This window comes from Hippocampus zosterae, chromosome 12, assembly GCF_025434085.1.
Source record: "Hippocampus zosterae strain Florida chromosome 12, ASM2543408v3, whole genome shotgun sequence".
Taxonomy (NCBI): domain Eukaryota; kingdom Metazoa; phylum Chordata; class Actinopteri; order Syngnathiformes; family Syngnathidae; genus Hippocampus; species Hippocampus zosterae.
The window spans coordinates 1,110,185-1,131,806 of NC_067462.1; the positions used below are offsets into that span (position 1 = coordinate 1,110,185).

The window sequence follows — 21,622 nt, forward strand, 5'->3', positions numbered from 1 at the left end:
TTTTCTCTCGTGTTTGGACGTCCCTGTGATGTGGAATTACTTTGACAAAGACTTCATCCGTACGTCATCTGTCCTGGGTTTTTTTTGGTTGCTTTTTTGTGGGTGTACCTTGAATCATTTCCGTGTTGCGCAAACATCACAAGGACATAAGAGGAACAGCAAAGGATCTGAAACTTTATTTTCTTTTTACGAAACAATCCACCGTCAACCTCAATACAAAGACCTTCAACGTTGACTCAAACGCGGTCGCTTGGCTCGTGCTCGCTTTGACTGAACGCGTCCCGGCTAACGTGACAAAAGCAGCGCGGGTGTTGCATATATGTGAACGTGAAAAGCCAACGGAGATCTCCGATATCGATTCCGATATCAAGACCTCCCGCGTAAACATTTCGCCACATCCTCGTCTTGTCAGATGTTGGATGGCAATTGGGCACTTGGACCCGCCGTGTCAATCCAGCCTCGGGGATTTTGAAAAAGCAATCAAGGGGGATCCACAGGGGTGCAAAAAAAAAAAATAAGCCAATTGAAACGCTTGCTACAGTCTTGCATAGAAGTCTGGCGTCGCCTGCGGTTGAAAACTGGCGAATGGCTTGTCAAATACGAACACCTGAAAATGTACAAAAAAACGTTTTCGCCTGCAATTCCATCTCTTGACAGCAGATGGAGTTCTTTCAATGTTGGAACGTACGCGGCCCTGTTTTCGCCTCACGTCATCCGCAACACGACTCGGTGTTGTTTTGTGTTCTTGGCTGAACAAAATGGCTCTTGTCGACGTGCGCCGAGATTTCTCTCTGCCGTTGTGTCGCGAGGCAAAGCGACCTCTTGAAAAAGTGCACGGCTACAACACAATAACCATTCAATATAAAAAGAAAAAATAAATCTGCAGCTACGCACTATCAAATCATTTTTGAATGCAAATCCAGAAAGGAAAAGAGCGAATAAAAGCTCTCAAACCGCAAACGGCTCTTTGTGCACGTCAAGAAGAAAAAAAGGTGAAATCCAAGGCAAAAGGGATCGCGGCCGTGAATCTTGTCATCCTCAAGTGGCGATAGAAAGAAAAGAGGAGTCGAGTCGAGCGGCGTCGACGGCAAACGTTGGAACATCACTCACTGGAAATATCAAGACGAGCTAATACAGAGGAGCCGGTCGACGGGTGCATCTCAAGGTGAGTCACGCGATGGCCAGGTGGGTGCAAATTAGAGTGCGGCCATTCCGGTGACTTCCGATGTCAACCTAGAAGAGTACAAAAGAAATTCAAGAAAAGAAAACAAGTGCAACGGAAGAAAAAGGTGTGCAGTGGAGGAGAAAATAATGATACAGATGCTCATTCTGTGCTTCCTTCACACCCCCCCCCCCCACCGTCGTATTCATTTCACAAGAGAGCAATCATGTCACTGGGTCAAATTGACCCGCAGTCATTTGGCTTATCCAAAGGCGTCAGGGCGCATTTTTGTGGCGGTTTCCCTCGGAGGGCCGTCGGGACTTGGAACCCGTTTCCTCTTGCGATCGCCTGATCTGCGATCGGATCACTTTTGCACGACAAGTTTGGAAAGCAGATTGGCCAATTGTCTTTTCGGGTTGTTTTGAACATTTTATTGGTCACGCCAAGAAAAAATAAAATTGCAGCCTCTCGGATGTCAGCGTTGACAACACCCCTCCCCACCCCCCGATATCTTTGAACTGAAATATGCGATCCCTTGAAACATTGTCATTGTCTGACGAATCCAATGACATCATGGCGTGAGCCGTTTTTATTTTGCTCGATGAGGTTCCAAAAAGAATCACTCGGTGGTATATTAAGATATTTTGTGATGTTTTCTTTAATCAATGTATTTCTTCTCAGTGAAACACTGCTTTGAGATGATTGCATGACTTGGTGACTTGCTTGCCTAAGCAATTTCAGAGATGGATTCTGGAGCCTGCTTTGACGACTTCATAGTCTGACTTGAATTGTCAAAACTTGATTGAGATCAATCCCACTTGGTTACACAACAAACAGTGTGGCGTAGGGAGGGATGAGAATGGCCGCTCACCCCTCCCGATGCACACACTTTAGAGGATAAAAGGAGGGGAGCGATGCTACTTCAGCAGAGTCCGCTGTGGGTTACCGTACGAACGCCCAGCTCGTATTGAAGCTCACTCTGCTGAGGGTGTTGGCTCTCCACCCTACTGGCACACGGTAAGAGTTCTTTAGCTTCATACAACTTGTTTGAACTGTGTTATCATTTCTGTGTGGGACCAATAAAGTGCCTATTGGTAGCCAGAAGTGTCTTGTCGTTATTTCTGAGTGCCTATCTCCGACGATCCTTTATAAAACTTGATATTCATTCAAATTCAGTATCAGAAGTGTTTCAAAACACTCGGCGTCTTTGGGCTTTGTTCAAACGGGCCCGAGCGAGTGCGTGGCAGTTACCTGGCGTTGATGAGATACTGGGCCAGGCTGATGTTCGCCGGCGTCCCGCTGATGGTGATCTGGCGCTCGGACGAGCCTTCCGTGGCATTTGCGATTTTGATCTGGGCCCCTGACATCTGTCGGATCTCGTTGATTTTGGTTCCTTGACGCCCGATGATGCAGCCTATGAGCTGCAACGACAGCGGGCGGGAGAAATTCTAAATTGAATTTCTTCCATTTTCGGCTCCGCGGCTGATTTCTGAAGACATCGCGGGAACGAGTCTCAAGTGACGGTTTGAAAAATGCTCACTTTGGTCTAATTTGTTCTCATTTTGGGGCCCGAATGCGACTGGGTGTTAAGTGCAGGGCCGGATCTATGCCGTGAGATAGAGGGCCGGTGGCCACCCCAAAACCTCCCCAAAATCCTCAACGATTTGCCTTAACGTCTTGAACAGAAAGCTGATGAAATTAACTGGACAATACAAACAATTTAGAAATGCCGTCGAGACAAACTAAACTAAAAAGTTTGCACACCCCTGGATTAAAAGGAACACCCGTGGATTAGCGAATACATTCGGAGCTTGCTCACATCATTAGGAATGGTGAGCTCATGGGTGCTGGCTGCTGGACCGGCATCCAAACCTGAAGCGATCAAACACAACAACAACAACAAAAATACAAGAAATGCTTGAAAATGTCAACTTCCCGTTTGGATTTGCAGGCATTAGCAAACATTCGGATAACATGCTCGTAGCCTGACGAATAACGAAGGTCACGTCGCTCAGGCCGCAAACCCGGGGAGGAAGTTGCTCCTGGCCTGCGACTTGCTTGCTCGATGATGTCGACGTTCTCGCTTCACTTGCTGAAAGTCTGAATGGAGGCTGGCGGCGTTTGCTTAATTTGAGATGAAAACTTTTTCCAGCTCAAACTATTTGCTTCTCCGGAGTGCCTGCAAGCATTCGGTGTGAAATGAAACAAGCCCCTTTTTCGTTTTCTACTTCCTAAAATGCGACCGTGAGCCAACGTTTCAAAGTGAGCGACGCCCAATCATGATTGAGCACATCAAAGTGCCATCCCGGCACGTGGGCAAGTATTAGTCGCTCTGTGGCCACCTCTTGGATGCACATACCTCGGGTCAAAAGTTTCCCACATTTCTGCAAGTGACAAATTGGCGCCACGTGCGCGGCAGCGTGTTAGGGTGCCGTCGACAAATTTGCTCAATGTCGCGACAGAAAATTCAACCATCAGGGTCTGAGCACAGCGGCGACCTCCAGCAAGCGCTACAAGATGGCCGTCGCGCGCCGTTTAGCTATTCGCCACAAAGCAGCGGCTCTTTAGGCACGTATCAATTTGTATGCATTATGCCTCACTTTTCAACCCTAAGTGATCCAGTATGCGATTAAACCCTCATCCTATATGGCAAACGAAAGACGCTCAAGTGTTTTCAAGGACGGACGCGTCGCCTTTGCCGATGACGCGGCGATATGAAGCGTCCGCCTTATCGTTTTTGTTCTCTGGAAACCAAAAAAAAAAGAGAGCAAATCGCGCCGAAATGAAAAGGAAAGGAGAAAAGGTGGGAGGTGAGAGAAGGGGAAGGACGAGGGTCTCGTGGGTACGTACCGGGGAAAGCGGGGGTGGTCTGTCCGAGAGGGGTAAAGGGGGTTTGTTGCTGCATAGCCAGCTGGTGGAGCTTGGTCAGCTGCTGAAGGGTTAGGAGGGAAAGTACAACTAACAGGTTACTCTTTACACCAAGAGAATGTAGTCAATTCAAGAAGAAGAGATGGTGAGGATAGGTGGGGGGGGGGGGGGGGGGCGGGGCGAGGGGGGGTGGGAAGAAAAATAAACATGAGGAGGACAGAGAAAGGAGGAGGCTGCTTTTGGCCACGGAGCTCGCAACAACCCATTGATTTCGGATTTGCGTGATAACTGCACTCGGTGTATACATGTTAATCCATAATATTTAAAAAAAATATTAAAAAAACAGGAATGGTCATGAGGCTTTAAAAAAAAAACAGGAACGGTCGTGAGGCTTTTTTTTTTTTTTTCCTTTTCATTATTGGAGTAAGAGCTCCACGGACGGATCCGGGTTATCGTTCCGGTGCGGCAGTGGGAGGGCTTGTGTGTCACGTCTTGGCGGGAAGAGAAAAGATGTCAATAAGATCATCTTTGATCCGAATGAAGTTGCTTTTGGATTGACTATTTCATAGTGGATGGAGCAAAAAAAAAAAGTCAGAATAAGACCTCTTGTATTTGTTGATCGTTTGACTTCTTAGTAATGTAAGAGCGTCTCATTTAATAGTAGATCTTTGGCATATTTCTCATCTGTAAAATAAATTCAAGTTGCAGTGAGTGGACTCCAAATACTTGGAAGACTTATGTCTTTTTTACCAAAACACACACATCCGGCTATCCCTTTTTTTTTTTTTTTTTGGCATTTTGTTGCCTGCGAGGACAAGCGAACTTCATAAAGGCAAGAAAAGTTTTCGGCGTGTGCGGAGTTGCCTTTCCTGGTTCACTCGCCGCAGATAAGCTACGTGTTGTGCTTTCAATTCCGATTCTCCCTCCTGACAGACTTTTAATGGGCACAGACCATGTCAAGTCTGCTCTTGAGCGATTGAACCTTCAAGCGCATGTACCAGCGCCCAACTCAGAATCAGTCAACCTAACGCTCGCGAGTGAGCTCTCGAGATGGACCGGCGACAAGGATAAGAGGATGGAGGATTAGGACCGGGCCGCGATATGATACGATGGAAAGGAAGGCCTGGCGCTTTCCTTCGACTGCCTTTCAAGAATGTCAGAGATGAGGTGTCACTTTTTGTCTTTTTTTGTTGCCACATCCTCAATCTTTCGGATTATTTCCCGATTTTATTCGAGGAAGAGAATCAAAACTCACATCTGGGTGTGGAATGGCATACTGTCCCTGAATGGTGTAGGCCTGTGGGGAAGAGTGAAAAGAGATGTCGTCAATTGAGGCCGTGGGAAAAAGAAGACAGGCGAGTGAATCGCAAATGCCTTTGGAACGTTAGCAACCGCCGATTTTTCTTTTTTCAGGCGTTTGTATTTTGCATACGTATGTATTACATCGGGAGCCCAGTGGTTAGCGCGTTCGGCTTCACAGTGCAGAGGTACCGGGTTCGATTCCAGCTCCGGCCTCCCTGTGTGGAGTTTGCATGTTTTCCCCGGGCCTGCGTGGGTTTTCTCCGGGTGCTCCGGTTTCCTCCCACATTCCAAAAAACATGCGTGGCGTGATTGGACGCTCTAAATTGTCCCGAGGGTGTGAGTGTGGGAGTGGATGGTCGTTTGTCTCTGTGTGCCCTGCGATTGGCTGGCAACTGATTCAGGGTGTCCCCCCCCTACTGCCCGGAGACGGCTGTGATAGGCTCCAGCAACCCCCGCGACCCTAGTGAGGATCAAGCGCTTCGGAAAATGGATGGATGTATTACATTCCAGTCTAAGAACCACTGAACTGGACTATGGACTCTCGGAACCTTTGCGTTTATTGTCATTATTCAAAATTTTGCCCATACTTGAAGGGGTCCCAAAGGAAACCCGCAACATTTTCAACCACCGAGATGAAATTCGGCCGACGGGCCCGTCACAACAGGACACCCGAATAAAGTCTCAAGGAGCCAACCGCGCAGAAAGTTTAACAGGACGTCGGCCATTTTTGCTTTGCAGCAGCAATTTGGGGCAAATCGCGGGGCAGAGGCAATTAGTCCAAATCCTCCCCGATCTGAAACACGGATCCAAACTGACGCTTTGTTTTGTTTTTGCTCGCCTTTGCCAACAAATGGCAGAGAACGTCCTGATCAGTTTGAGGACTGCCCCTTCCAAATGTGGTGGAAGGGTCCCGTTTACTGCTCCTCGCAGCTGCAATTGTTTTTGCTCGGCGTCCATATTGTGCCGGCACGTACAACTAAGATAGTTTTATGGTCTCGGGATGAAACGATCCATTTCAACGAGCTTACCTGGCCCCCTGAAAAAATGACAGGGGTGGAAGCAGGCTTGGGGCGATAAGGAATCGTGGCACCTTTGGGCGGCGACTAGAGGAGAGCGAGAACCACAGTGAGAGGCTTGACCAAATTGAGACTGCGGAAATTTGGGATTGACTTTGCTCAATCCCAAATTTCCATCTTAGAAGGTGTCGCAGAAGTAACTGGACATTACTGGACATTGCACATTTCTCCATTGTGAGACAAAGGTTTTCTTCTCTTCTCTTACCTCCAGCATGACGACACATATCTGTTTGACACACTGGATGATGGCTTCCGGGGTCCCGGAGATTGTCACGGCGCGCTCTGTGGAGTTGGGGAGCATGTCCCCCGCCACCTGAACCTGAGCCCCTGTGGACTAGAGACGCCGGGAGGGCCTTTTTAATGTTGACAAACACCACGTCAAAACCAACAACAAGCGTCATATTGCACAGAAAGAGTCTCCTACCTCTCTCATTTCTTTGATTTTGGAACCTCCTTTTCCGATGAGGGAGCCGCACTGGCTGGCTGGCACGACGAGCCGTAAGGTGACCGGAGGCTTGCTGGTTGCCGGGCTGTTGCTCATGGAATTGATGATATCCTGGAAACAACAATCGGGTCGGGGAGGAGATCTTACCCCAAGTGGATGAGTTCAAGTATCTTGGGGTCTTGTTCACGAGTGGGGGTAGGAGGGAGCGGGAGATCGACAGGCGGATCGGTGCAGCGTCTGCTGTGATGCGGACGTTGTATCGGTCTGTCGTGGTGAAGAAGGAGCTGAGCCAAAAGGCGAAGCTCTCAATTTACCGGTCGATCTACGTCCCAAACCTCACCTATGGTCACGAGCTATGGGTCGTGACCGAAAGAACGAGATCCCAGATACAAGCGGCTGAAATGAGTTTTCTCCGCAGGGTGTCCGGGCTCTCCCTTAGAGATAAGGTGAGAAGCTCAGTCATCCGGGAGGGGCTCAGAGTCGAGCCACTTCTCCTCCACATCGAGAGGAGCCAGATGAGGTGGCTTGGGCATCTGATTCGGATGCCTCCTGAGCGCCTCCCCGGTGAGGTGTTCCGGTCATGTCCCACCGGAGGAGACCCCGAGGAAGACCCAGGACACGCTGGAGAGACTATGTCACCCAGCTTGCCTGGGAACGACTCGGGATCCCCCGGGGAGAGCTGGAAGAAGTAGCTAGGGAGAGGGAAGTCTGGGGTTCCCTGCTAAAGCTGTTGCCCCCGCGACCCGGCCCCGGATAAGCGGTAGATGATGGATGGATGAATGGATGGAACAATCGACATTTTCACACCTGATCGATCGACAGCGGGCGTCAAGTGTCTCGCTTGAGCCACGACACGCTCACCTCCTCAAATTTGTAGGCAATCATGGCAAAAGCCTTGAAGATCGTGTCCGTCGGTCCGGTAATGGTGACGATCCTTTCCGGGCAGTTGCCTTCGGAGATGTTGATTCGCGCGCCACTCTGGAAAAAAAAAAACAGTGCGTTGCATCATGCCGCTTCCATCCACTGAAAAAACGGTCAGACGTATCGTCCCAAAAATGAATGAGGAGCTCCGAGACGTCAGGTGGGGCGGGGCCAATTCAAGATTTGAAAAGAAATCAAAGAATCTTCAAAAGAACTCTAAAATGAGCCGGTGAAGGGATGCCGGAGTAGGATTGATGTCAGCGACGGCGTTGTGGACCAACTGGACAAGCTTGATGGAGGATTGGCTGACTCCAAAGTCAATTGCATGGGATGCGATGAAGGCATGAAGGACTGTTTCAAATTGTTCTTGAGAGAGGAGAGGCTTGACCTGAGCCAGGTGCCTGAGCTGAAAGGAGCTGGATTTAACAAAGGCACCATGAAATATAGCCACCTAGCGATTATGCTAATACCATGTTCACATTAAGCTAAACTAAAACACTTTATTATTATTTTTTATTTTTTTTTTACACACACAATTAACGCACAACATTCTAATGGGCTTTATACCACCCCGGTTTGTGTTGCATGTGCAATAAACAGTGGACGGTGCTGTTCTCGCTGTGCCGGGCTTGGCCTCTAAGGGGCAGTGTCGTGCACACAAGCAGATCTATGGAATGCAAACACACACATTCGTGAAAAGACCTGAAGAAGAAAATCGTGATTGGACTGCATTTATGTCGCTTGTTTTTCAAAGAGTTGGAAACATATCGGCGTGGAAAACTTTGCTTTCCGAAGTCATTGGAGTAACACAAAAAAGTTAAAAGTAAGTAAATAAAAATCCAAAAATGGCATTCATTTAAATGGAATGGCAAAATGCCATTTTAGTCAGCGAGGGGTGGGGGGGGGGGGGTCGCCTGATGTTATTTCATGATACTTTAATTGCATCTTTTAAATTGAATCCATTAAATTTGCACTCTGATCGGTGTGCAGGACGCTTTGCTGAATTAAAAAAAAAACAAAAACACATTTTACAGTTAATCTTAGTGGGCACTTATACATTTTATATCCCGGAGGTGCGGATGGATGACAGTCATTGGGTACAATGGCCCCTAAAACATTTGTGCACGACTGCATGAGGAGAACAATTTGTGAATACGTTTTGTCCGTGACTAAATGGCGAGAAATGGAAATGTGACACCAAACTTACCTCTTCGCGCATTTTTTTCACCGTTTCTCCTTTCTGGTTGAAATAAAGCAACAAAGTCATGATCTGCATCAAAGGTCCAGGATGTACGGGGGGCGTGAAGGAACACGTACCTTTCCAATTATGCTTCCGACTTCCTAAAATACAAAAAAAACACACAAAACGAGAAAGTGTCAGTACAAATGGAAGTTGAAGCTTTGCTGCCGTGGTCGCACAGGGGGGCGCCGAGGTCCCCCGGCCATTTTCACGCAATCACTCTCCATGAGCTCTGGGTAAAGGCGGCGAAACGGCTCCGGCTGCGTGTCAACATACCGACGGCTTGTGGATTTCCAGTCTCACTTGAAAGCCGCAGGCCACCACGCTCCCCGAGGCGATATTCATATTCATAAATTAGCCATCAGGCTCCTTTTTAAAGTTGTCGGAAGATGAACCAGTAGCATCCTCAATGTGATCCGCCGGACTCGACGGCGCAAGCGGGCGCGGAAGGACCAATATTTTTGCTCATCCATCAGCTTCAGCCGGACAAGCGTTAGCGGAATTTACTCTGGGCCACTGGGCCAGTTCATTAACGGGACAGTTGAAAAAAAAAAGTTTTTCATCGGCGAGGACCTCAACACTGATACGCACTGGCAAAAACATCATTAAAAATAATCCCCCCAAACGCTTCTTTCACAATTTCCAAGTACATGTTTGCGTAAAATAGACTATAAATGATTTTTAACATAAATATAACAGAAATAAAAGGGCCAAAAAAAAGTCATTTTGGGGTGTGTGTGTGGGGGGCTCTTAATTTCCATCTTCCATCTCTTTAATCTGGAATGGAAAGTGATTAGCGTGTTTTTTTGGGGGGGCGGGGCTAATAATGAACGGCAAATCCTGCTTTTAGTCAAATACACGAGAAGTGACTGCTCAAGAACAAGACGCCAAGGCGGAGGCGTGACGCGGACTGCGGTCATTTGACCCCCGACCGTTCCCTTTGACCTCCGTGCGCGGCCGCCTGCCGCTTCTTTCTTTCCTGCGTTGCCCACCCGTCGGCGTCAGCGTGCGCTATGCATATCGAGCACCTCGTTTGCATGAAGGAAGCTGAACGGTAAAGACAAGAAACTCCACGAGAAAGCCTCAAATGCAAAATTGACGACACAAACGAGAGGCCGGCCACGGCCGATGAAAGCGTTTTCACTTGTAGTAGCGGCGCTTCATCCGCTCATCAAATAGCGCGAAGGTCTGCAATGCGGCGGGCGCCGACGAAAGTCCTATCGGTGGCGTTTGCTTACTTTTCCGTGCATGAGGAGGCGGATGGTGAGCGTGACGTTGAGGCCGCCCTCCGACTGGACTTGGTTGGACTCCATGGCGAGAGCGGACGACGATGCTGGAATCGGGGCGAGGGCGGCGGAGGAGGGGGAGGCTCCTCAAAAGGAAATGGGATACGCCAGCCGGCCACCTGCCAAACATCACACGTTTGGGAAGCAAATGAGGGGGGTCGCATCCCCGCCGACAATTGAAACTTTTGATGGACGGGGCACAGTGGAAATACAAAATTTTCATTTCTTCTTACGTATTTTCTTTGCCGTTAAGAGACCTGGGACCAAAAAGGTCAAATTCAACAGGATGGCCGCGTGCGCCATGTTGCACGCTGTCGCTTCGCTTTGCTGCGCAAAAGGATCTCAAAGCAACGCCGCTACTCACCGGATGTTCCGAAGGTGGCGTTTTCCAAGGTCATAAAGGGCAGCAGAGGAGAGGCGACCGGATGTCACTCCCACAACGACTGGTCCATCCGCCGGCGCTCTTCTTCTTCTTCTTCTTCTTCTCAAGTCGACGAGCAGCCCATGTTGACGCCCGTCACCTGAAAACACACAGCCATGCTCGTAGCAACAATTTCGCATATTTAATGGATGACTGGCGAGCTCCATGTGGATTTTAGGATTCTGCACATTAGGCCTTTCAGAACCCCCCCCCCGTATGAACTCCGCAGATCAATACACCCAGCGCTCTCGGGCCTTTTTTTTCTTGACCACATGAAGAAAAGGGAACCTTGCCCTTGTCCGATCCGCCTTCTTTCATTTTAGGCAGCTGGCAAAAAGTCAAGGCCTTCCTTTTTGCAATTTATGCCTTCGTCTCAGCGCCATCTGCCGGCCACTTTCAAGCTCCACGTACAGTAGTGTCGGCTGCTGCGGCACCCCCGCCCCCCCTCAACACGGAAGGAAGCCTTTTGCATTTTGCAGCGGCAGCTTGCTGCCCTCTTTTGGCCTTTTAACCAAAACGCAACTTTGATTTCTTTTTTATTTCCCCTCATCGTGACGTAATATGTCACGCTGTGACGTCACGTATTGTCATATGGAGAACAAAAAAATATGACAATGACAAATGTTTTTCATTTCTACAAGATCGACAACAAACACCAATAATGTGACTAACATTCTAGCCCCGTCTTTTTGACCTCGGGGCTTATTTGATAATCCAAATGTGGAATAAACAGCAAAATATTCCCAAAATATTGTTCATTGTCTATGGAGGGAAAAAAAAAACAGTTTTTTTTAAATTAAATGGGTCAATTTGACCCGCAACACAATCCCAGTGTCAAGTCAGAAATAAGCATTGAAGTGCTTTTCTCCTGGTCCACTGTGACCTTTTCCTCCAAAAGCAGAGGACAGTAGGCGAGAATAATCTTTGCCCCCCCCCCCCGGCAAAAGATAATCCTCAGAAGCAGCAATCAGATTTCCCCTCAGCTTTTGCGCTGCAGCAGAGGAGTGGTTTCCATGCGGAGGTCCCTCTGGGCCAAAAAAAAAGTCTCTTATCACGCAGCGGGAAAGTCAATGGAAAGGGCCAGCCCCCCCCCCCTCCCCCCCGCTGAGGTGCCAGCACACTTTTGAATATTTAATGATGAAAAAGGCTAATGCTCCTTCTCCTTAGCGTGGCTCTTATGCTCTCATTAAATCTCTTGACAGTATCTTCACCTCACATTTCGTCTCCTTGAAGCTCTTGCGCCCTTCACTCACACCCCCCCAACCCCCCCCAATCCAAAAACACACATTCTCGTGAAAAACGCAAAACTTGCAATGCACGGTCGCTACCAGATCCCAGTTAGCCGATAATTAGCCTGCTTCTTCTTCTATTCTGCCATCTTGGATGCCCTGTGGCAACACACTGCCTCCCAAAGGTCAGTCTCGGTACTGTGACACACAGTACAAGAAAACACGATTCCTTTGTCATCATCTGTGGGATGCTCACATGAATTTTTTAAATTTTCTTTTAATGGATTGACCCCAACTTGACGAACTCGGGAAATTGCCATTGCTAATATTCACGACAAATTTGTCATCATCGAAGCTCAAGTGCAATGTTCTTCTTGCAAAGCGCAACTGGCTGATTTCGCGCATTACATCGGGCATCTTGAACGCAACCCCCGCGATGAAAGAGGGATTGCTGTATTTAGCAAAAAAAAAAAAAAAAATAGATTCACGGCGTGCAAAATGTCTGCCATGCCAGACAGGGAAACGTATGCGCACACAGCAGTACATTCGCACCGAGCCAAAGCTGAGAGCCGGCAAGCAAACGGGCAAAAGAAGTGCTTGTCGTGGACCAGCCGCATCCCAAAGTAGCCACGCGGCAGTTCACGGCCATTTTCCGCTCACAAAAGCCACTGACGGGAGCTTAGCCGGAATCATCAAGCCGAGCGAACGGCGCCCGCTCGAATTGTAACCCTGAGCGCAGCACAGAGGGCATCGCTCAAGTCGGGCTGGTGGTCTGCTTTGAAGTCATTGGGAGTGAAGAGATTGATTGCGCACAAGATGACTGGGCCTCGTCGCTGATGATGAGGCATTCGTCATGCTGGATTTCAGATGCATCAGCTTACACGTTGCTGGCTTTGAAGGACTTTTTTTTTTTTTTTTTTTTTTTTTGCTTTCCAAGTCACAACCGCCTCCCAATTCAATAAACGACGATAAAGGCCTGACCTAGACAGCGTTCAAACTGTAGCGGATTTTTTTCGTTTGTTTTTTTAACCTACCCTCAATGTATATTGCAGCTCGCCACAGACTCTGTCGCAGACCAAGATTCTCCTAGATGGCGCCAAAGTTCTCTCTAAGAAGAAGTACTCGTTGGTCCTGCTTGGCCATGAGACCAAATTCTCTGCATGTCGTCCTTTTCAACACTGATCTCCTTTCTGTGACCCTTTGATTAGCGCCACACATCTACGCCGGTCGGGGCAATCGGCCAGGCTTCAAGCGTAGATGGAATTGCCAGTTATATATCTTGATGCCGGCCGGACACATTTTTGCCCAGGATAGGCCGCCTCGTTGTGCCGGCTAATCGCAGCTAGCGGCTAACGCTCAAGAGCGAGCGGCGGGCATCCGGGATTGCGCTTCCGCTGCGCGCGCCTGCTGGGAAATCGTCGTACACGGTAGCCTGTCATCTTCCAATGACATCATGATAAAGGTGAGCCCATAAGCTCTTTTTTTGGGGGAGGGGGGGGGGGGCGGTTGGGTCTTAAGTGCGGTGCAAAGATGATGCTCGGCACTCATGCTTGTCCTGCACCACATGATGACCTCTAACTGCAAACTATCTCCTAATTAAAGATACGCAAAAAAAAAAATCCTCATAATATCACGAAAAGCAAAAGTTGGCTATTTTCACAGACATGATGCAGGCAAAGATCCGCACAGTCACCGACACTTGCATGAAGTGCTGCAACTGCAAGTGAAAATGCTCTCCTTGCCTTCTATGGTTACTTGGAATTTTTTTATTTTTTTTTTTGTTTCGACCGCCATATCTCCTTACGCCTGGAAAAGCCGCTTACATCGTTCAGCCCGGTTGCCTGGGTGACGAAAGCTGTACGAGCACTTGCTTATTTTAAGGAGACAAAAAAAACCAAAAACGCCACCTTCGGTTCTGGCAGGCGTATGAAGTTGACTCCGAATTTTGATCTTTGCGCTAATGTGACGAAAGCACGAACGGAGACGTTTCTAAGATAACCTGCGGACTGTTTCCAATTGATAACATTTCTCCGTTTGAGCGTTAATGTACCGCCAAAAAAAAAAAAGAAAATGGCACAAAGTCATGATGGGTTTCGGTGTGCATGTGCGTGCGCGCGTCAGGGAAAACCTGATATCGCCTTTCGACTAAGCAGCGTTTGACATCCTCACACCTTCAGTAAAGAGACGACTCGGCTTTGAAGTCTCAGTCTTAGAATCCCTTAATCCCAAAGACGGGTAGGGGGGGTGGGGGGGAGCAATGAGCAACCTCCTACATGCAAATGTGTTATTTTCACAGGATGGACTCAGGTTATAGACGGTGTTATCCAAACCACGGCCCGTGGGACCATTTGTGGCCCGCCATCCATTTTTCTGCAACCCAACCCCAAAAAATTTCTGTCGGCGGACCTCAAACTAAAGTTTGGACACCCGTGTTATGGCCTTTTGGGGCGGCGTGGATCAGCCGCGAGCAAGAGAGCGAACCCCCAGTCGCTCCTGATGCTGCGTCATCGCTAGGCGAATGACCTAACAGTGCTGAAGCGCGTTGAGTACCCGAGGTCGGAAAGCAAGCAACGGAAATTCATTCATTCATTCATCTTCCGAGCCGCTTGATCCTCACTAGGGTCGCGGGGGGTGCTGGAGCCCATCCCAGCTGTCTTCGGGCAGTAGGCGGGGGACACCCTGAATCGGTTGCCAGCCAATCACAGGGCACACAGAGACGAACAACCATTCGCACTCACACTCCCACCTAGGGACAATTTAGAGTGTTCAATCAGCCTGCCATGCATGTTTTTGGAATGTGGGAGGAAACCGGAGCACCCGGAGAAAACCCACGCAGGCCCGGGGAGAACATGCAAACTCCACACAGGGAGGCCGGAGCTGGAATCGAACCCGGTACCTCTGCACTGTGAAGCCCACGTGCTAACCACTGGACTACCGGGCCGCCGCGACGGAAATTGACTCCATTTTATTTTCTCAAGTTATATTTTGGGACACATTTGATAAAGTGGACAATGGCACCGGTGTAGAAAAGCAAAATTCCAGCGTTGCACGGCAAGGTCCTGTGCAATAGCTCGCTGGCAGCTCTGACACACTTTCTGCCTCTTCAATTAATCATGCGCAACGGCTGGTGGCTACAAAAAAAAAAAAAAAGCTTCTATTTTGCCAAGTACAACAGAAGAGATGAGAGCAAGCAGGTGGAGAAGAACCATGCAGGAAAACCAGAAAACGGTACCACGAGAAGTCGGCGGGCTTTTTCTGCAGGATTTTCGGCCAATCCCGTCATTCAAACCGCGCTCCTAATCGCACAACATTTCTTAAACGCACCCCAGAGACACGTCGCAGAAATTTTTTAGTGATTAATGAATTAGACCACGCACACAGGGGGTGAGGGGGGGGAGGCTAATGGGATTTTAAGCTCCCCTTCGCTGACTACACAGCAGAGGCGGTTTTTCTCAAGGCCCCCCCCCCCTCCCCAAAGTACACATGCGGCTTTTTATGACGTCTGCTTAAGCACACGCGGCTGCACTCTTGCTGACTTGGCGGCTAAAAATAAGAGGGCGATTTTTTTTTTCTTTCCGGTTCAGCGATTCAGGACGTGTCTTTGGCCGGCGAGATGCGACGACGATCAGGAAAAATAGCCAAACGTTTGCATTTTGCCAGTCCGTGATGACTAAATTCTAAATTGGGACGTCGCAGAGATGCGTGAAAAGGTGGACAAGAAAGCGTCCGTCGCGTGCGCTGCCGCCAAATTTTGTGGCTCGCTTTCTCGAGGACCTGCTGGGGCCAATCTGTTGTTCGTGCGCCGCTCGCCTCCGCAACCTGGCCGGCGTGCTGAGAGGACTCCCAAACACATGGACGAAGGAGGGGGGGGGGGGGGGGGGGCGGCTTGAAAATCAACCGCAAATGATGAGCATTTACCACAAGGAATGTTTCGACTGGCTGACGTGTCGGGTGCGCTTCCACGAGATGGCAGAGGGCCTCATGAAACGGTGTTTTGGGGTTTTGCTGGAGCTGCCCGTCTTTGCCCGGAACCAGAACTAAACACGCGGGGGACCGCATCGGCGAGGACACGTTTCTATCACACGTCGTACGCCTTGCGGTTGTCAGGATGCCTGGAGAGACCTGGACAGGAAACATCGAAAAGTAGAACTGATCAATCGGGTTTTAGTAGACCAGGATAAAACGGGAGCAACCAAAAACCCTTGCGAGAGGCAAGAAGTAGATCAATGGAAATAGCTCGTCTCAAAAGGACAAGAGTACCCAAAACACGCAATCGAGGATAATAATAGAAACTAAGACAACACTCACATGAGGGGGGAACCCCCCCCCCCCCCCCCCCCCCCCACTACAAAACGTGACAAGAAAGCTCCGGAGCAAAAAAAAAACACGGAGCGTTTCGAGAATTGCACTTGGGAACAAAGTCGAATTATCCGACGCCGGGTTGCCTGTTTGGCGGTCCTTAAGTAGTGAGCCCGTCATGACGCAAGACAGGTGCGCCTCTGAAGGGAACGCTTACCGAGCCGGAACCGGGAAACAAAACAAACAGAACACGACGGCGGTCTCGGACAACGGCACTCCGGCTACTGTTCTGAAAGTCCGTCAAAGAAGTCGAGAAGGCGAGGCTGGGCGGATTACGTGGAAATTAAGCCCCCCGGGCTGCGCCGTCGGAATCACTGTGTCACTGATCCCCCCCCCCCCCCCCCCCCCGTCTCTGCTTCGCCAGACAACAGGTTTGCCTCGCGCGAGCTGTCAGCGGGCCCGCCGCTCTTTGAGAGACGGAATGAAGGAGAAAGCGAGAGGAACGGCGAAGGAAGCGGAGACGGCGCTCCTCGCCCGAGCGCCGCGGCTTAGCCTAAGAGGCTTGACGAATGAAGCAGTACGTTAAGCCGCCGGGGCGTACGCGCGCGCTCACCTACCGCTCGCTTACAAACTCCCGGACGCTTTTTAATCAAGTGGAAATGCAGAGCGGCAGCGGCGGGTGCCAAGAGCCGACATATTCAATCTCTTTTTTTTTTTTTTTCCTGACATCATCAGACACGATTTGACTAACAGTCAGCAGCTAACAGACACACGCGCGCGCGCGCTAACATTCCCAGTTTTGTTACTCGTGAATCATCGCTTTTGGCTCCTGGATTTTTTTTTTGGGAGACGACTCAGATGAACAATTTGTATGATTAACAATGTGCCCGCTGTTGGGGGGGGGGGGGGGGGGGTGAGGGGGGGGTTACTACTGCCTGCTCATCAATTTAAAAGTCTTAAATCTCACGTTTCAAGCTAGTCCCCAACCGGTGTTGATTTTGACAAATAAATGACACATTTTTTTCTCGCTATAGTGTTTAGACGACAATTAATTCAAGTTTTAGTCCTAATTAAGTGGCCTGATTGTATTTTTAGTTTCAGTCCACACAACTCATCATCAACACAGTCGCTATTTAGACTTAGATTTGTTCTTGATTTTACTGCTTGGTGCTTTCTACCGCCTTTATTACCGATTCGTCTTACTGTTTATTGTGTATGTTAAATCGCTCCGTGTACAGCACTTTGTATGCAGCCATGGCATGTAAATTTCCCCAGTGTGGGACGAATAAAGGATATCTTATCTTATCTTATCTTATGGCTGTTTGAAAGTGCTCGAGAAATACTCTTGACTTGACTTGACTTGAACTTTACACAGAAAGGTAGAAGAGCTATTTGAAAGTGTCGTTGAACGCTCAAGACCCCCCCCCCCACTTAACACTGCGTCTTTAGCTAAATCTGTTTCCAGGAGAAATGCTGGAACGACGATATGACGCTACTTCGTTTTCAACTAAATATACAGTAAACGTGTATAATTACCTTGGATTAATTTCAACGAAGGTAACCGTGTTTGAGTCAAGTCAAGTCAAGAGTATTTCTCGAGCACTTTCAAACAGCCATCGCTGCATACAAAGTGCTGTACACGGAGCGATCCAACATGCACCACAAACAGTAAGTCGAATCCGTAATAAAGGCGGTAGAAAGCACCAAGCAGTAAAATCAAGAACAAATCTAAGTCATGCTGAGTCGAACGCCAAAGAATACAAGTGAGTTTGGAGGAGGGCTTTAAAGATGGGCAGCGAGCCTTAACACTGGTACCGACCTGCACCGGTTTGGCCATCGGCGGAAAAAAAATAGAAAACGTGCACACTCAATTTGTGGAGTGCTGCGTTCGGATGCATTTTTGTTCGACCGGAGGCCCTAATATGCGTCGGTGGTTCTGCCGCGGAACGCACTCGTCCGGCTCTTTGATCTCATCTTGGAAGCAACAATAACATTGACATGTCACTTTAGCACGCGCCAGCGTGTATTAGCGGCTATAAAAATAGCTCTCGCGCAGGGGTCAACCGGCTGCCCTATTTATGAGCGCACTTAAGCGGCCCAGGGAAGCAATAGGCGGGGGGTGGGGGGGGTGAGATTCAACCTTGTCCAGTTTCAACCAATTCGTTCTCCTCTTTGGCCAACATTCGTAGGACACTTCAACACTGTGGCAATGGCCGGGGATTGATCCAGCAACCTCTCCGCTAGTCTTTGTGCTAAATTTTCAGCGAACGTGGCCGTAGAACGCGTGGAAATACACTAAATGTGTAAAGAAGCGCAAAATAATTGTCACGATTGTTTGCGGGGAGGTGGGGGTGCAGGCTGAGGTCGACTTTCATTTGACACGCTGACAACACACGTGTTGTGCACGTGTGATGTGTTTGCATTCATTTTGTTCCAGTCACTTCACACGTATACGTGTAACGCGGTAGATTTTGCGAGCACCAAAAGGCACAAGCAGCAGAGCGCAAATGCGTCAACTTTTTGACTGAGATTTTTGGTACATTCTTCAAAGCTTAGTTGTGTTAAGTAAGTGCGTTCGAGAATCTGTCAAATAGCAGCTGATGATTATGATTCGAAAATCAGAGCCGCTATGTAAAAAAAAAAAAAAGGAGTGACCTTTGGATCATTTAGAGGCCTCGGTTCATGCTTGGTAAACGAAGACGACAGTTTTTTACAGTACGGTCGACCCTGCGTACTTTCGAAACGTGTCAGGGGAGTGCCGGCTTTGGAACTCATTGACGAGACTGGATGCTGCTTATAAATTCCCAAAGGATATTTCCACAGATGGGGTTTTTGTTTCAAATTTGGTAGAGGGGGTGGGGTGTGGGGGTTTGATACAGCATTTCTACTTTCGTACTAAAAAAAAAAATCATTTTCCCGAGTTGTTGACATGCGGTGAGCTCCAAATGTTTGACAGAACGGCGTTCAAGCTCTGTGCAGGCAAGGCGGTATTGATGTCTCAACCACTTTAGCAGAACGCTAACACACACACACACACACACACATACACACACACATTTCCTGGTAAAGTACAGGATGTGCGGATGGAGGACTAAGCAGTTTTCCCCTCCGCCATTGCCAGGAATGCTCGATGGGCCGTGCCGACTTTCCTTTCCCGTGATTCAATCAAGCTCGTCCATGTCTTGTCAAGTCATCAGCACTTGCTGCAATGTCATGCTTTCTACACTCAGTGGATGTGCTTCTGTCCTGAACCGGCATTTGGGGAGGAAGTGACCGCTGGGTCGAGGGGGGGCGGGGGCTGGCCTGTCAGCATCTATAAATAGCCTTCAGCAACTACCTCTGAAGCATAACAAATCCATTTTCTTGCGGAAAGAACACGCCGTCTTTGTTCACCCGCGTTCCCGGATAAGAATCAAAGACGGACCGCTTTGCCCGGGAGCGACCGGATCAGACAAACGGATTACAAAGTCGAGAAAGGAGTGGCGAAAGAAAAATCGCCCGCAAAACTTCATTCAACCACTTTGGGGGGACGGAAAGATTGAAAAAGAGTTGTTGGAATAAAAAGCAGGATCTTACCTTTGCCCAAAGTGACACTTTGTGGGAAAGAAGTGAGGAGAGTCAAAGGGTCCTGGGGCAGTAGGAGAGGCGGGAAGGGTGGGGGGGGGGGCGCGGAGGTTTTGCCGCTCTGGCCTCGAAGCGGCTCCGCGCCAGGGGAAGAAGGATGGGGGTGACGAGGAGCGGGGAGACGGAAGGGGGGGTGAAGACGCGGCGGTGGCTTCTCTTTCCTCTTCTCTTTCTCTCCCTCTTGCGCTCGATCTCCGCGCTCAGAGTCGCTCACATCACTGGCAACCGACAAGATTCTTTACATTTACGCACGCAGCCACGGGGGGAGTGTGGGGGGGAAGGATGGGGCGAGCTCCGCCTCCCTCTCACCTCCGGGCAGCCAATGGGAGCGGGCGCAGAGTCGTCCCTCATGTAGCCAATGAGAGCGGGCGATAGCCGGCTCGCATCCAGACGGGGAGCCGTCGGCGTGATGGACGGGGGTCACGCGCGCTTCCCCTTCCAGCATTGATCACCGAGCGGAATCATTTTGAACAACGGATCTCAAAGTGGGGTCCTCAGTGGTCCTCGGTGGTTCACAAAGTCCTTTGCAATACAATTACTATTGTATTCCATTCTGATTCTTTTCTTTTCAGAAATGCAAAAAACAAAAACTTTGTGCCCATGAAAAGCTCCGATCCAATTGTGCCGAATCATCGAATAAATGTGAATTCTGACAAAGCCAAGTTAGAGAACTTTGCATCGTTTCATCAAACGCGGCCCCGTTTTGCGTTCAAATAACTTTTGTCACTCCAGCACAATGCGAGTGAAAGCAAGTCCTTCTCTTGTGCAAACCCGGATGGAACGCACGGCCAGGTTTTTTTTTCATTCTTACTGAGATCATGAATTGGTTTCACAAAAAAAAAAACCCCAAAAAGCAGAAAGAACAAGTTATTTATCTATCTATGGTTATATCTATTTATTTGTTTGTTTACCGTTACATACCATTTGTGCCGTAGCGTCTCCTTTGTGCATTTTGACAGACAAAAACATGTCAGAGAGCTTTTATTTTAAGGTTCAATAGGAATAAGAAAGAGCTTTTTTGCTCCGCGTACAGCACTTTGGAGAAGAAAGAAACCTGGAAAGTCAAGTCAGCTCCATTGTCAAATATGCCGTACGTGCCCCATAAAGCAAAGAGGACATTTCCATACCTGTCAACTTTTCCGAGCGCCAACCTGTATAAACTACCCCCCAAAAATCCTTATAACATACCAAAGCATTTTATATGTCAATGTAACGGCAGGAAAAAAAAAACCCACGAAATTTTCAATGATATTTATTGTAGATCTCCAATATAGACGTGATTTACTGGAAAGTTACCGAAAATGAAAGCATTTGAGTAGACTAGCACCATTCTGGGCAAAAGCAAACGCAACTACCTGTTAGGGGGAAAAAATCCGGAAATTTTCAGAATCCGTATGATTTGTGCGATACGGCCATATACGTAAGATTCACCACAAAATCCGTATGAACTATGGCTAAACCGTATGAGTTGACGGGTATGAATTTCTTTCCACACTGCAACCACAAGAGAGAGAGCGAGAGAGAGAGAGGAGCCGCTGCGGGTACCCGCGCCGCCGGAAAGCTTCCAAACTCATGAGCAGTCAATGATAGCTTGCTATTAAGAGCAACGCAAACGGTTAATATTCTCAGCAGGGGGCTGCGGAAGCCTTTGGTGCAGTTTGGCTTCAATATCTTCTTCTTCTGTGTCCAAAGCTCTGTTTTGTTTTTCTCACCAATTGTCCCCAATACTTGTACACAAAGCGCGCATAG

The 21,622-nt window shown here is 48.8% G+C and overlaps 1 protein-coding gene and 1 long non-coding RNA gene across 3 annotated transcripts; one reads left to right on the forward strand and one right to left on the reverse strand.

Annotated features, from left to right (window-relative positions):
- Positions 1–711: 711 nt before the first annotated feature.
- Positions 712–10,821, reverse strand: LOC127611487 (poly(rC)-binding protein 3). Of its 2 annotated transcripts, none has more exons than XM_052082044.1 (13): positions 10,665–10,821; positions 10,253–10,419; positions 9,092–9,115; positions 8,982–9,014; positions 7,715–7,831; positions 6,833–6,964; positions 6,614–6,742; positions 6,361–6,435; positions 5,286–5,327; positions 4,013–4,091; positions 2,982–3,034; positions 2,414–2,583; positions 712–1,233 (listed from the first exon to the last, which is right to left on the reverse strand). In XM_052082044.1, the coding sequence occupies exons 2-13, from the start codon at positions 10,325–10,327 to the stop codon at positions 1,197–1,199; spliced, it is 966 nt and encodes a 321-aa protein (XP_051938004.1). In that variant the 5' UTR covers positions 10,328–10,419; positions 10,665–10,821; the 3' UTR covers positions 712–1,196. The 2 variants fall into 2 exon arrangements, with proteins under 2 accessions (XP_051938004.1, XP_051938003.1); XM_052082043.1 differs by having other exon boundaries at positions 4,013–4,094.
- Positions 4,101–4,599, forward strand: LOC127611511 (uncharacterized). The gene is made up of 2 exons (XR_007965352.1): positions 4,101–4,498; positions 4,534–4,599. It is a non-coding gene; the product is annotated as an uncharacterized LOC127611511 (long non-coding RNA).
- Positions 10,822–21,622: the final 10,801 nt, after the last annotated feature.